Below are 17,157 nucleotides of genomic sequence, written 5' to 3'. Positions count from 1 at the left end.
AAGTTAGGCCGATGGGCTGAGAAATGGCAACTGAAGTTCAACATAGACAAATGCAAAGTACTGTAATATGGTTTGAGCAGTAAGTGCAGAGTAATTTACCAAACGTGTGGTACTACACTCAAGGTAGTGGAGAATGAAAAAAGAAAAAAAAAACACGGAGGGAAATTGTGAAATCGGACATGAAGTTCTCTTAGCAGTGCAGACATGCTGCCAGGACATCTCATGGAGTTCTGTCAATGATATACAGGAACTTTGCTAGCAAGGATAAGGAGGTGATTATTCCTTTGTATAATCCTTTGTACCTTGAGTACTGCATACAGTGTTTTCAGGCCTTGTTTTAGGAAGGAGTTGCTGGAACAAATACAGAGAAGGGCATCAAGATTGGTGATAGTAACAAAGATGTGCCCTTACCAAGAAAAACTTCAGTGCAAATTTCAGCGTCTGGAGGCACCTGCGAGGTAATGTGCTTGAGGTGTTTAAGGCTTTGAGTGGATTGAGCTATCTCAATGCCGATAGGATTCTTCCTTTTGCACACTTTCTTTCTTTTTTTTTTTTTTTTTTGATTGATGCTGTAAAGCTTGATTTCTTGCGTCATATGCCACTACTAATGCAGTACTGTATTATACAGTACTAATTTTACAGGACGATATAATAGTGTTTTGAGAAGAATAATTTTTGCTATAGAGTGATTTAAGGAAATATTAAACTTAAGAGAGTGACGCATTTTATGTGGAGACTACTGTATATATGTTCTTATTTACACTCTAGCACGACCACCAGGTCAGAGGAGTTTGCAGTAAATCATAAATACATGTGCAGTTGCGCATGCCTTTGAGTTGACCGTGGTTCAAGTTCTCGTGACTGCTACTAGTAAACTACGATGATTTATGGGTCCTGCCAGAGTATAAAAGAATACAATTTTTTCTTTAAATATTTATTCAGCAAAAAGTGGGCAGTTAAAAATTTCCTGGTGGTATTTTATTTTTCATATTTATTTTTACTTTTTAAAATTCATTTGGTGTCCTGGTGTTTTTCAGGTTTTTTTGTTGTTGTTAGTGAGGGAGAGAGAATTTTGTGTAGGTATCCATTGCAGAGAATTAAGTGTAGCTAAAAAGTTTCTCCTGAGTCAGTACACAAACTTTATTCGAATTTGGAGTCTGTACGAAGAGGGTTTTGTGTCAGTTTTGTTCTCCAGGAAACGATGGAAGTTAACATTAAGATAACCAATTTGCAGGGGTAGAAATCACACTCTTAGTCTGTACCACTTGTCGAAGATCAAGTAGTCAGATTAAGAACGTGGACAACTATATGCTGTTTCCACGCTCCCAGGTGCTATCTCTCTCTCTGTTTACGGAATGGAACTAGGATGCTCTCTCTCTCCCTCTCTCTCTTTCTCTCTCGTATTGTATCTTCCCGTGTTACTCTAAACAGCTTACGCCCACGCTGTTCCTTCATTTTCAAGTGCTCTTTTCACTTCAGTCAGCACTGCTGATAACTCCTCTACCTTTCCATTTGTCATCCTCTATGATCTTCCTTAGAATGTCTACACACTGGCCAAAAAAAAAAAAAATAAATAAATAAATAATATATATATATATATATATATATATACTAATCTTAGTATTAAGACAGTCACAGACGTTAGAAATGCGAATTGAGGTGATGACGTGTTGTCGCATTGAGTACTCAAAAACATCCATCTCAAAGGTTTTTAATGACTCTTACACATCTAAAAGGCGTGTGACAGAAAAACAATACTTCAAGACTGAAGCCATCGTACTCTAAGGAGAGCTGTAAGAAAATATAACACATTCACTGTGTATTAAAATAACATCTAAATTCAACCTATCCCAGAACTGCCCAATTTCAACCGAAACCATTTGCAGGGAATTGGAGATATTGGGTGTTGGCAGTGGCCGACCTATTCGGAAGCCATTAGTTTTAGAGATAAACAGAAAAATCTGTTTGCAGTGGTGCCAAGAACTTCGTGATCGGACAGTAGAACAATGGAAGAAAGAAAGTCATGTGGTTAGACGAATCACAATACACTTTGTTTTTGCACTGATAGTAAGCAGCCTCCATAGCCGAGTAGTCAGGAGCGGGAGTGCAGAGTAGTCAGGAGCGGGAGTGCAGTAACACACGCTCTTTTAGTAGACCGGGATTCAAACCCCTGACTGCTAAATACGGTCGATCTGCAAACCCACACTGGATCAGAGTGGCAGATTATGGTCCATTTTCCTCAATATAAATTGTTGAGGGGGCTTCCATCCTGCAGTGGATTGATAATGGCTGCAGTTTACCTTTACCTACGCAGATAGGGTTGCAAGAACCTCACGAAGCGATAGACTCTGCTGCCTTAAGACAACCCATGCAGCTGGAGGTGGTATCATGGTATGGGTAATGTTTTGTTGGCACGGGCTGAGTCCATTGAATGGTCAAATGTCATCCAGGGAGTACCTGAATTTTGTGTCAGATCTACTGCACCCTGCAATGTTACACTTTCTCTCGAAGGTGATGGCCACACTATGGATGACAGTGCAACAGCGCATCGTGCAAGAATGGTTCGGAGAACCATTCTTGTATGATGCTTTCAGCCATCTTCCCTGGCCACCACATTTACTTGATCTCAATCCTATTGGGAATGTGTGCAATTGCTGAAGAGAGCTATTCGGGAACGAAGTCCTCTTCCTTCTAGTTTGTCACAGTTGTACGATATTTTGCTGTAACAATGATTTTCGATTTTTTTTTTTTTTTTATCATAGTGCATCTTTTTACTCTGTGTCTTTTTTTTTTACCCAAAGTTCTTCCAAGTATTTATTTATTATTTTCTCGTCCATTCGGTGTGTATTTAACAGCATTCTTTAAATTTATCTTTCTTTAAATGGGCATGATCAAAATGCAAGGGAGCCAGAGGTTTGGTCCACGTCTTCCAAACTGAGCATTTCGTTGAAGTGCACTTCTTTAATTCCGCACTGTGTTTCTGATGTTTTACCAATTGTAAGAGAAAACGCTGTCGTTTTTAAAAATTTCTGTTTATACTCCGGAACGACCACACGGTCAGAGAAATTCACAAATAGATTTTTAGGAGCATAGGCGACTAAGGCCATGTTGCTCCGTGTATACTGTCTTTAAATTTTCTGTATGCTGGACGAAAAAACCCGAGTTTCCGGGAGGAAAAACATGCTATCCTAGCCTGAGAGTGACTAACTCAGCCACATTGTGAAAAAGATCCATAAAAATTCTTTCCATCATTGACAGGATTCCAATTCAGGTATTTTCTACCCGGCTAGTCTACCAACTGTACTATCCACGAGGGCCCCCACTTCTCCTACCAACTGTACTATCCACGAGGGCCCCCACTTCTCCTACCAACTGTGCTACCCACGAGGGCCCCACTTCTGGCATTTACAGAGTTCTGTTTACTTCACACGAGAAATAATGGCGGTGGCGAGGAACCACAGGTGGGGCTCCAACCAAAAACACTATGCTTGCTATTTCTTCGATACAAATCATTAAAAAAATAAAACATTAAAATAAAGAATTAAAAGATGGTTGATTTTCTACTATAAAACAGTCAAGTTAATAGGAGTACAAACAAATTATTTTCCTTCACGGAATAGTGACACCGACAACCATGCGAACTGTATGAAGCAACAGCAGTAACTAGACACGTAATGCGTCAGAGTTCAAAGAACAAATCTGGAAGTTACATAATCACTTCCACTGCACATGCGTAAATCAAGATGCATTAGTAGACGTCTGATCCGAATTTCATAAAAGTACAATTAATAGCTTGCATTGTTTGCATTGTACATACGTACGTATTGCTATTCTCAATTTGTAAATTAATTATGTAATTTTCATCGCAAGCTGCACCACGTTTTCTACGTGTTCTGTTAATTTTGTTGAGCAGTGTATGTGTGACAAGATAGCTCAATTTTCATAAGTTATTTTTGTTGCAATGCGTATGAGACCCCCACATGACACCCACTCACACGTACACAGAAGCTAATTTCGATTTATTTTAATTAGAAGTGTCGGCTGAGTTATTTTATCTCCCCCCCCCCGCCTTGAAAGAAATAGGAGGAAAAATCCTTGGATACTTCGAGTCTACTGGGATTTATTGCCTTAGCTTTGCATTAATAATTATGCATTAGTGCTGGGAGAGTCTGTAATAAAGCAGTAATTTGTTTAATGGGTGACAAAGGGTGCATTCTTTTCATTTGCTGTCAGCATTCTAACCCCAACGATATGTAATTACCTCTATAAAATTCGATTGTAATTTTTTCTGTTTTAAAAAATAAAAAATAAATAAATACATAAAATTACCAGTTACTGTGTACAGTAAAAAAAGTTTTGTTCTTTGGAAGTTTGCTTTATTACTTGTTCTCTGCTTCTCACCAGGTTGCAAGGATTTGTGATGATTTTTTTTTTTTTTTTTTTCGGAAACTTCTTAAGTTAAAATCTTTTGTTTGATTCATCCCTAGAAATTATTATTTTTTTTTTTATCACTTATGACTGTAGTTGGTGTCAGGCGAAGTTTTGGATTTTTTTTTTTAACTCCCACAAAATGCTGCGCTGCCATGAGGTACCAGTATATATCGCGTCTACAAAACCCTTGGGTACAACAGCACAGTTGGCACAATTGCCGTCCTCCCCACACCGGATAGAAAAGACCCTAAAAACGGGAGGAATTTTTATGGGTCTTTTTCACAACGTGGCTGAGTTAGTCGGTCTCAAGCGAGGTAGCATGGGTTTTCGTCCAGCAAACAAAGTCTATATCAAAATGCAAGCAATTTATAGATAATATACACGGAGCAACATGGCCTAAGTCGCCGTTGCCCCTAAAACCCAACAGCAATCAACCTAAACATGGACGTCGCAAGGCGACCAGTCCCAACTAAGCTGAGGGTGGTCGAACACTGACTGACCTACAACAAAATGACACTTGTCTGTGTCACTCGTTCCTCCATACCAATGTAACTTCTACTTTTATCAAGGACAACCTTGGAAATCACCTAATTACTCATTTTCATTATTTATGGAACCCTCCCACTTGTCGGTTGCCAAAAAATTCAGTTCCTCAGTGAAAGAGAAAAATTAAGATGCACCCTGTTGGCAAATAAATACTAGTAACAATAATAGCTAGAACACAAAGGAGATAAAGGTCCGCCTGACCGAGAAATACCATCAAAGACTCTGAGACTGAGGAACAGTCATAGCCATAAACACGTACGCAGTTCAAGTGCTAATGTACCCCTTCGGGATCAAAGAGTGGACTAACACCTAGTTGGTGGAGATCATGAGAATGACCAGGACAGTGATGACCAAGAGCTGCCAACACCATTCGAATGCGGCTGTTGAGAGACTGGCCATAACCCGGGAAGGAGGAAGCGGTATGACAGACCTCAACAAAATAAAACGATTGACAACCTGAAATATTACTTTCAGAAAAATATAGCCAATCTATCAGGCCATAAGGAAGATAGACAAGCTGCAAACCTCACTCAACCTTAACAAGGAGACTGTACCCATCCATAGGGAAGAAACGAAGATAGAAAAATGGGCGAAGAAGGCACTGCGCGATACCCTCCATTAAGAATTCAGGAAGAACTAGACAAACTATTGAATGGGACGAATAGATGAAATGGGAGGTGTCAGGTTGGTTTTTTTTTTTTTTTTTTTGACAGATGCTGTATTAGCTTGCTTTCTTGCGTCATTTGCCACTATCAGTGATAATGCTAAAAGAAGGCCTCCAACTCATGGCTCACCAGAAGGATGCTTCTTCCCGAACCGACGCATTCATTATCGCCATCTGAGGTCAGGTAATAAACACTAGGAGCTACATAAAAGACATCATCAAAGGACCCCGGAGTGATCGACACTACATGTGGGCGATGGCACCTTGCTCCAGAAACAATTCGGCACATCATACCGCGTGGTGCAACAGCAGAACAGCTCGAACATAACCTTCACTGAAAATAAGGAAAGGACTTTTTTTTTTCTTTTTTTTTTTGTTAGTTGTTGGCGCATCAGCTTCTGTGGCCATTATGCACCTCCCAAAGTTTTTGAATTTTACTTTGATCCAAGCTCGAAGCGGGATTCGAACCCGCGACCTTTGGGTTGCCAGGCAGACACTTTACCCACCTGGCTAGCCCGGTCGGCAAGGAAAGGGCTGCCTACCTGAAGGACATGGTGGTGCCAAACACCAGCAACCCACAGGAAACCTATGAGGAAAAGATCACGAAGCACACAAATCTTAGACAGGAAGTCAAAGAGATGTAGAATATAGAACAAAGACCATCCCGATCACCATGTCAACCACCTGCATGGTGCCAAAGAGCTTTTAATAACCTAGCAGTAGTAGGCCTCCCTTATAACACCTAACGTACTCCAGGAAGCCACGATCCTGAACACCTGTAGGATTTTAGGAGCATCGGCGCCTAAGGCCATATTCCTCCGTGTATATTGTGTGTTCCGAGGTCGATTTTCTGTTTGCTGGATGAAAACCCCAAATTTTCTTGAGAAAAAAACCATGCTACCCTCGCCTGAGACCGACTAACTCGGCTACGTTGTGAAAAAGACCCAGAAAAATTCCTCACGTCATGGACGGGACTCGAACTGAAGTCTTTTTCCTAAAATAACCTTACAGTATATATAAAAAAGTATTTTCTTAGTACTAAGACAAAGTTTTTAAGTGTCAACTGTATAAATGTTGAGTAACATTTTTTATTTTTCAGTGAATATGTCCGGATGTGGAGAGCTCGAAATATCGACGTATTAGCATGGATTCCGAACCATCCTTTAGAAAAAGAATACTTCTCGAAGACTTTACAAGTACCTTGTATTACAGACACTCTTCGCTGATGAGTCAAAGAAACTTGGTCCCTTACGTTGACATCCATCAATATTATTTAAATATTGCTGTCTCGTTTTATTAGTAGTATTGTATACCCATGCAGTATTTGTGTCTATTATTTAATATCTTATGGGATGTGAAAAACAAAATTATTAGACATAATTTTAAAAATATGTCGAGGAAAGTCAACAAAAGGCGACGCCCACATCCTATTGTCGTCCATATCGACAATGCAACTGATATGGAAAAAAATAAGTATTACTTCAACCTAAGTGCTTGAAGTTGTAAGAATGTACGCATGCGCAAGGCATCATTAGCTGCCACATTCGTAATAATTTGGTACGCACATTTTTTGTTCTTCCCAAGTCAATTTTGGAGTATTTTCAAATAATTCAGTATTGCAGAGGCATACCTTCCACTAGTCAATGTTATGGTCGTTAAATAGATTGTCCACGAGGTGTGATCAGAAAGTTCGGGGACGGTACTAATGTTTGAGAAATGGTGAAGCTTATTGGTTATTCGGGTGGAGTTCCTTCAATTGCACCCTCGATGGTAAACGCCGGTTTCAACGCGTCTCCAACTTCCGGTAGTCCTTTCATTTGGAACTGCTAATATATCTGTCGCATTTGAATAATTTTCTTAGTGGAAATCTGACCTTTATAGGGGGGGGCTTCAATCTTGGGAAATCAAAAGAAACCACAGAATGTCAAATGTGTCTAAAGTGCTTTGTGGCAGATGCAAGGTTCCCCTATAGACCGCTGTAGCGTCTGTAAGGTTGGCATAAGCCTAGCCGGTCGTATATATGTAGTGTGGTAAGTGTCAGTTTGGTGCAGTGTTAGTGCCGGCGTCTGACATCTTAGTAGACAAGGAGCATCCAACATCCTTTGCCACATGGAGGCGTGAAAGGTTGTACCATGTACTCTACTTGGTCTCCCTCCGAAGCAGAAGCTACGGGAAGGGCCGGTAATAAAATAAAAAAAATAAAAAAACAGCGAAACGGAGTGGAGATAGCTAGAGAAGTTTTGGGTTTGGATGGATACTTCTAGATACTCGTCCACACCGTCCTGTGGTGTGGACGAGTATCTGGAAGCAGCCATCCAAACAACAGTTCTAAGCAAGGTCTCTATATCTTGCATAATAGACACATTTTTCCATGCGTCGTCCAATCCTGAATCTTCTCGGTGTGCAACACAGTGTTATTATTATTATGCAAGGATGAGGCTTATGCTGCACCAGGAAAAAAAAAAGTTCCCGAGTAGCCCTGAGAGAGAGGGAGAGAGAGTCAAAAGTAGAAGGGAATCAACAAGAAAGAGAAGAATGATGATATCCAGCTCAGAACCCTGGGTGTGCCAAGCCCATACTCACCAAATGTGAGCCTCCGGTGTTGTTCAGATGGATGTAATATTTCCTTTTTGAGAATTGCTACTACTCCATTTTTCCTTCCAAGCATAACACTTGCTCCACCTGACGTGAACATTACCATCTTTTGAATATCAAGATTATATTCGTGGTAAAAAAAAAAAAAAAAAAAAAAAAATTCTAAAATGGACATACTGTCACAGTTTGTAAGCTTCAAAATACCTCCAAATACTGTTCAGTACTTTCGTCTACAGTTAACGTGTGGAAAGTATATTCTCTTATTTCGTTCAGGATATTTTTTGTGACAACAGAATTTATACATTCAACAAATTCAAATGAATAAAAAAAAATCAGGTTCAGTAGATCCGCCCACATATTTTTACGTATTAATTAGTTAAAATTAATAACTCGACTTCGAAAATTTTCACGATCGCAATACATTCCTTATACACTACTCCCACACACATTGTTTGTTTGTTTGTTATTTGGTTTTTAGGAGCATTAGCAACTAAGGCCATATTGCTCCGGGATATGCGGTGGTCATTCCCTGACCTTTCCGCATCCTCCGTATTTGGTGGTGACGGGCTCGAACCCCGGTCTAATCAAGAAGCGTGTGCTACCCACACACAGTGTGTGTGTGTGTGTGTGTGGTTGAGGGGCCGGAATGTAAAAATGCTGACCTTCCCTATTATAGGGTACAGTATTTTTATTATTTTTATAACAATAAACTCATCTTAAAAACATACAATATAAACTACAACCGCTACAGTCCTTTATATATTCGTAATGTATTAATTTTTTTTCATATAAATAAAAATCAACACAACTTTTCACTATGCACTATGTACAGTAATTGTAAATAAAAGATGTAATACAATAGCGAATCTTATGGCATGAGCTATCCCCTCCTTCCTATATCCATTCTTCCACTAATACTCCTGCCGACCGGGATAGCCGGGTGGGTAAAGTGCCTGCCTGGCAACCCAAAGGTCGCGGGTTCGATTCCCGCCTCGGGCTTGGATCAAAGTACTGCAAAAACCTTGAGAGGTGCATTATGGCCACAGAAGCCTATGCGTCAACAACTACAAAAAAAACAAACAAAAAAAAAAACTCCTGTCGCCATCTAGTATGTCGGCTGTGTGCGCGGGAAGTAAAAGCGCCTGTGCAAAACATAGAAATCAGTGCGCAGCCGAGCACGCGCGCAGCTTAGAGGGAACCGTGCACGCTGGCCTGCTTTGCAGAGTCTTTTCAACTTACAAAGAAACGAGGTAGATTTGAACGGACGTTCAAATCTACTTCCGTTGGGACACACATGTCCCAACGAAGCATAAGGTACGGGAAGGACCGGAAAAAAGCAGAAACGAAAAGGAAGAAGTGACCGCCCCAATTCGGAATCAACCAGGGTCAGCAATTAATAATTCCCACCCCAGTGAGAACCAGATGGGGTGCTTAATCCCACCCCAGAAGGGGTCAGCATCTAGTTCCTTTCTCCGTTCAGAAGTTAGCTTAGGATCCACAAGGGGGGGGGGGGGCTTTGTTAGGCCCCGGTCTACTTAAGCAGCATGCGCTCCATCAGGTTCAAGCCCCTGACTGCTAAATATGGTCGATCTGCCAACCCGCAGTGGACCAGCGTGGCAGATTATGGTCCATTCCCTCAACATAAATCGTTGACGAGAATTCCATCCTGCGGTGGGTTGATAATGGCTGTAGTTTACATTTTTTACCACCGTGGAGAAAGGGCTCCCTGGCCATCGTCTACTTTGGTTGTCATAGAAATCACGGGAAGCTAAATCCGATTAGTATGGCATGTGCAGGGTTGTTGTCATGATGCAAGGGCCAATTCCCAGCGTTGACGTTCCGGTCAATCTCACACTTACTGCAAGGCGTAACATTTTAAACTCCTGTGTTAAAATTAAGCGTAAAAAGTACCAATTACTATAGAATCTTCAACAATCAAATCTATAGAATCTTCGCGAAACGTCGATCGATCCTGATCAGATAAATACGAGCAATTGAATCACTGGTTTCTAAAGAAGTCGAAACTTGCTAGGATGCCCAGTTAATAGCTTTCCCCAAACTGTTTGATCGCATCTCGTATGCGCGGTTTGTCGGTATTCTGTACACTAATGCTCCACTGGAATTTTAGTGTAGACGGATTGCTAAGAGTATTCCACTTTAGAAGAATCTGAGATTTAAATCTGGAATTATGTGAAAGGTCAGAGTCAAGTAGTCTAGATTACTAATAGCCAATTAGATAATCAAGATTTATGTATATTTTATACACACCTTATATACTGCATTTACTTAGATTAGTTTTTAATAAATCGGGCATTTTTTTTATTTTTTTTTATTTATTATTGTCAGTATCGCGCTAGCAATTACAGCTCTAACGTGCAAGAAAAATATAATTGTACAAATTTATTCAGAAAATATTTATTATTATTTTCTTTAACATTCCTTTTAAAGACGAATGACGTCATTCTCATATAGATCTTTATTATTTACAAGTACGTTAAAATTATGTTAAATAATTATTTTGGAGTAAAGTACATTTTGGGTGTACTTCACCCCTTTTTGGTACCGACAAGAATACAATAAGGATGGCACTAACTAGTTATGATTGATAACATATAGTCAATTTAATTTTCATCCCGCACAGCATTCAAATTGGAATACACACAACAGTAGCTTAAGCTAGTGATAAGCAACCCTACTTTTTTTTTTCTTTTATATATATAAGTAATTGTAACCTTTAGTATATTTTGTATTATTTACTTAATTAGAAACAATTTGATTATTTATTATAATATAATAAACTTTGTTATTACATATTAAACTGATATGGATATGTACAAAGTGTACAAATAAGGAAAAAAAAAACTAAGAAATCAGTATTAAATATGGAATTGGTTATTCTAGTCTTGCCAAAAGCTTTAAAGGTTTTTAATGAGTTTTCATTCCTTCACAACTACAAACATACTAAATAAGTAATAAATAAATAAACATAAATGATAGTTAGGTAAAAGGTTATTATTATACAATAACCGAAAAATATATTTATTTTCATAATTTCTATTTTTTATTTCTTTCTTTCATTCTGTACATTAAATACCAAACGAGAAAAGATAGAAATTAAAAAATAATATTTAATCAAAATCATTCAAATCCAATCGTCTGCGTTTATATTCTAGTGTGCCTCCACCTACCGGGTAATGAGAAGTGAAATTAAATTATATAATTATAAATACAAATAATCGTCTCACTCCCCCCAATATAGTTATATTAAATGCGTTTTCACTCAATCTTACTTGAATAACTTAACTTTAATTTTTTTTTTATTATTATTATGTCTTCAGTTTTATTTTGATTTTACAATGATATGTCACAAAGGTTAAGCAAATGAATTTTAATAAACTCAAAAATTTTTATATTTTTTGATTGACTACAGGGCCATTATTGATAATGTCTGTATTGTAAGAATTGCAGTTTATTTGTGATTAGATGTTTACACTGTTTCCTTTACAATAAAAAAAAAATAACTTTTGCACTTTCGAGATTACTTTTTGAAAGTATTTAATTTTATTATTTTTGATCAACTATATGACAACACAATTTTGAATATTATTATACGAGAAAAATTATATGAATTTGTGAAAAAATAAAAATATGCTTTCTAAAATCTTGTATAAATGTGATTTTTTTTTTCTCGTACCACTTGATACCACCTGAATTTTGATGGCTGATTAATTAAAACACATTAATGGCCAAACCCTTGTTTAGCAATCGACCGTTCCACGCCACCTCGTAGTGAGAACCAGTAAATGTGATAGCTGCAGGTTCGTGGCATGCGGTGCATACGAAGTACTCGATCGACATAGGCAAGGGACTTGATCTGACGAACTTTGAAAAAGGGTTGGTTTCCGTTTACCAGTTACAAAACTGCGGACTTGTGGGCTGTGCAACTACGTAACGTTATTTTTGAATAAAAGAAAAAAAAAATTGGATCTACGTGGATGACATCTGCTTCATCCAGAAAATAGTAGTCAACATAACATGAGTAACTTTCAACGCAGTAACGTAACGAACTTGCTTTTAAACAGGCTGACCAACCGCATAAACAGCTTTGCTCTAGGTTTTAATTATCCATCAAATCTTTGTTCCCAAGAATCCCACAGCACCTGGGCATGGGATCATCGACCGCGAAGCATATATAGTGAAAGCACGGGTTGACTTTCAGTTCGTTAATACAAAGCCCGTGCAATGGGAAAAGGGAAAGACCTGAGTTTTGCCCCACGTGGTGACCTTGTATCCAGGTGGCACTGGACTCTTTCAATAAGACAACACCCTATGTCACAAGGTCTGCATTGTGCAGGAACTGTTCGAGGATCACTACTAAGAACTTTGTGTGATTTCCCGGCCACCAAATTCTTCCAAAATCAGTCCCATCGTGCATTTGTGGGATGCGAACGAAGCATTCATCATCCACGCCAGTGTCTCGCTCCGCTGCCGAACTCCGGGTAGTGCATCTGTCCAGCTGGTCAAAGGTACCTGAGGTCACCTTCTGCGGCCTGTTGGAGTTGATGCCATGCCAGATGCAAGGGGTTATTACGGCGAAAGGCGGCCAAACACGCTGTTAGGTAAGCCGTCATAATGTTTTGGCTCACGAGTGTATATGGCACATCTACTGGTCCATATTTTTAACTAAATCCCAGGCTGTGGGAAAATCTCAGAAATTTGGAACAATTAATATGTTCGTCTGGTTCCTAAGTATAAGGATCTCAAGCAATCACAATATTTTAGACCTATTGCCATCAGCTGTGGGTTCCTTAATAATTTCGAAAATGCAATTGCCTCCCATAGCAGACCTCTGCTTCAACCACAGCCCTCCATACCAACACAGGATGATCAAAAGGTAATCTACAAATAGCAACCTCATAAGAATCCAGTAAGCCCTCAATAACACAACTTCCATCTTTTTTTTTTTTTCGATATCAAAGCAGCCTATGACAACAGGCATAATGGCCATAACTTCATTTTCAGGAATTACTTCAATAGAACAGGCAATACTCTAAAGAATAATTCAACCTATTCGGGAGCCGGGACATCTCATCGTTTCGCGTCAAAGCTACCTTAGAACATGCACTATGAACAAGACTGTACCACAAGGTGGAGTCTTATTCTCAGATGAGAATAAGACTCCACCTTACTTGATCGGAATCAAGTGAGGTTTCATCACTTCACCTGATCAGAATCAGACCCTCAGCACTATTGTCCAGGCAAATCAAAATTCCATGAAGTAGTACAATACCTGACCTCAATCACATTAAAAATAAACAAGCCAAAGCAGCTCAAATGTCTCACTTGGAAAAAGTTACGAATGATATGAAAAGAACATTAAAGGATCACTCGATAGAAGGACTCGCTTTAGATACTAACCTGAACATCAAAATAAAACTTAATTCTGCAATGTGAGTTGCAGAATAATTCAGCATCTTGTACCCAGTTAGAAACTAATGGGGATATAAGATGCTGTACTTCTTGTGTTGAAGAAATACAAGAAGCTATTGTACTTCTTGTGTTGAAGCTTATGCCAAAACCGGCCAATTGTATGTAGTGTGTTGGACGTGTAGTGTTATGATGTGTTCTGTTGTGTTATCGGCCGGTGCCTGGCTCTTAGCAGGTAAGAAGCAGTAACACCTGGTCACTACGTCTCACCCCTCATCCCCGCCACGTGGAGGCGGCCAGGATCAATTATCTCCTGCTGGGCAAGCCCAGGGCATAACACCTGAGAGTGCTCGAAAAAGAGAATGAAGTGGAAAAAGAGGAATACAGAGGGAGAAGTTTGGGATCTGGGGAGGTAAATGGATAGAATAGGGGAGAATCAACAGAGGAACTCTCCAATAGTTAGAAGTGAGAAGAAGTAAAGCAAGAATAAAGTAGGAAGAAGTGGAAAAGTGGACTAACTTCTCTAACCATGGAGACCTATCTCAAGGAAAATCCCATCCTAGGAACTAGGATCAGCAAAACATCTTAATTTACAGTTTGCCTAACCGCTTGTAGGCAGAACGTCTTCAGTTGTTGAAGAAATAATTGATCTTCTAACAAAAAACACAGTGAAAGCAAATTCCACGAATTCTGAAAAGCTCCACAGAAATACACTATGTGCAATATGTACAATATCCTCTTCTTCAGGAACACAGCAGAATATACACTATGTACAGATTAGTCCAATGTAATGCCAGGGTAATGCCATAATCTGGCTCAATAAATAAAATGTTTCAGGGTTAACGAAAAGTAATATACATGTCCAAATCCTAGATGAGATCACATTAGGCAGGGTTCAAAATTATGTTTTAAAAAGTTCTTGCCTAAATACAATTTGTGTGTGGTATTCACTCACAAAGAAATATTAATTCCAAAAACTATGAAACGCTAAAGGCCAAATAGTATCTCGATGAGTAGAGCAAAATTCCTTATACAGTAAATACCTATTCTGCTGAAAACAGTTCCACATCAAGAACAAGTCTATTATAAAATCCAGGAAAGTATAGTGTAGCACTTAATGATACTAATCAGTTGCAAATATAGAATCCAATCAAAAATGAGAGATATTTCTTTCCTAATCCAATAAAGGATCCAAGAAATCGCAGGAACAGTAAAACTAGGACCTAATTTCGGTTCTTCTTTTAAATGCACGAGAAGCAAACACATTCATAGCATTAAAAGCTGTCTGACACAACCAGAATTTTATTGTTGCTGGAGTCCAAGTTAGGAACTACACTAAGTAGGTCACGTCGAAGATCGTTATAATAATGACATTGATGAAGAATATGGTTAACAGTTTCTTCCTGGCCACACAAACAAGATGTTGTTGGTGAAAGTCCCAGTTTGTGAAGTTTAGTATTTATACTTCCGTGGCCAGTTAATATAAACATACCATATAAGCCCGGCGAAAACCACTTTAACTCCTCCTTTTTAATTTCACTTGCTACAGGCAGAAAGTCCCTTGTGACTGCACCAATATCAGATGAAGACCACTCCTGCTGCCATTTTGCAATAAAAATTTGCCTTAATCTTGTCTTCTCAGTCTTAATGGGAGCACTTAGATCTAATTGGATGTTATCATAGGTCAATGGTATTTTCTTCAAAAGGTGATACTTAAGGTAGCGGTACTGAACTTCAAAATGGACAGGTAGTTTCCCAAGCAAAACCCGAAGAGCCATGGTGGAGGTAGTTCGACAAGCTCTTGACATGGTCAGGAGGGCAGCCCTCTGTGCTTGTAACAGTTGCTTTACTACAGCAACTTTATTAGCTCTAAAGCCCCATGCACCAGCTCCATAAGAAATTATCGACAAAAACACACAATTATAGTGAAGTCGTAAGGTTTGACCTCTAAGACCCCAGTCTTGTCTTGTTATCTGTTTAATTCGGCTCAGGAACAATTTAGCCTTTTCTTTCACATACTGAACATGTGGTAGGAAACTGAGAGCATCATTATAAATGCCTAGGTATTTGGTCTTCGATAAGTACTTAATGGTTTGTTCCCTATATTTAATAACTGGAGGTCTTCCATGGTCAAGCTTTCCCTTAAGCAACATCTGAGACGTTTTTGCAATAGAAACCTGCAATTTATGTGTTGAAGACCATTTGGAGAGTTCTAACAGCACAGCATTTGCTGATTCTTCAAGGCTTTTCCTAGAATTACCCTGGATTAAAATTGTAAGATCGTCAGCGTATGCGATCATATGAATAGCTGGAAAACTCTTAATCAACCAGGAATCAAAAACCAGATTCCAGCACAAGGGACCAAGTATTGACCCCTGTGGACATCCTCTTGTAACTCTGCGAGAGACCTTCTCCAGTCCAGATTTGACAGAAATGGTACGATCAGAAAATTAGCTCTTTAAAAGCTTATATATATTAGTAGAGTAGAGAAGAATAATAAGGTCTACTACTCCATAAATGAAGTCACCCGACAGAAACAACAGATGTCGCAACTACCTTACTTGCATTGGCCTAACTCGCCAATGAACGACCGCAAGTCACCGATATCACATACCTGTTTAAAACTCCTACACTTGCTCAAGAAGCCAAATCGTCCTAGGCTTCCAGTCTTAAAGTGTTGGCAATTTTAAAGGCCTGGGAACATCGCAGATGTGATCAATAAACGTGGCTACTAATTTTGATAAATTCTGTCAAAAGAAAGCACATCTGGAGCTAATGGACACATGAGTTCGTTATATCCTCTAGGACACCACGAACAGAATGACAATAAAATTATCTGTTACATGCTTCCATCTATATAAAATTTGTTGTAGGGTTTTAGGAGCATCAGCGACTAAGGTCATGTTGCTCTGTGTATACTGTGTAAATTGCGTGTATTCTGTGATTGGTTTTCTGTTTGCTTGACGAAAAACCCGAGTTTCCGGGAGGAAAAACCATACTACCCTTGCCTGAGACAGACTAATACTCATGTAAGAAAACAAAACCCATAAAAAATTCGTCAAGTCATCGACGGGACTCGAACTGAGGTCTTTTCCACCAGTGTGGGGAGGATGTGGATCTTACCAACAGTGCTACCCACAATGACTCAGAATTAATAGAACTCATCGACCTATCAATAGGCAAACCATACTTCTCTTTCAACGATTCGTTCTACACTCAACTCACAAGTCTAAGTACGGGAAACGCCCTCTCTCTCTCTCTCTCTCTCTCTCTCTCTCTCTCTCTCTCCACTCATGGCAGAAATATTTATGCCACACCTTGAAAATGAATTCTTAGAAAAACAACTCGCCTAACCAAAATTCTTGAGCAGGCACGTAGACGACATAATAGTAATCTTGAGCCAGAAGAAGAACTTCACAAAACAGAACTTCACGGAGCAGAACTTCACAAAAAATTTTTTGATGATGATCTAAACAATTTCCACCAGAAGATAA

The 17,157-nt window shown here is 39.1% G+C and overlaps 1 protein-coding gene across 1 annotated transcript in view; it reads left to right on the top strand.

The window, feature by feature from the left end:
* Positions 1 to 7,839, top strand: part of LOC150076778 (glycerophosphodiester phosphodiesterase 1) — a 121,573-nt gene extending 113,734 nt beyond the window's left edge. The window contains exon 6 of the mRNA XM_090386710.1: positions 6,741 to 7,839. Within this exon, the coding sequence (XP_090242836.1) occupies positions 6,741 to 6,867 (127 nt within the window). The 3' untranslated portion in view covers positions 6,868 to 7,839. The remainder of the gene's footprint in view (positions 1 to 6,740) is intronic.
* Positions 7,840 to 17,157: the final 9,318 nt, after the last annotated feature.

Source organism: Mastigoproctus giganteus, chromosome 12, assembly GCF_048544385.1.
Source record: "Mastigoproctus giganteus isolate SK-2022 chromosome 12, ASM4854438v1, whole genome shotgun sequence".
Lineage (NCBI taxonomy): Eukaryota > Metazoa > Arthropoda > Arachnida > Uropygi > Thelyphonidae > Mastigoproctus > Mastigoproctus giganteus.
The sequence above is the reverse complement of the archived record's forward strand: the minus strand, read 5'-3'. Positions and strand labels throughout refer to the sequence as shown.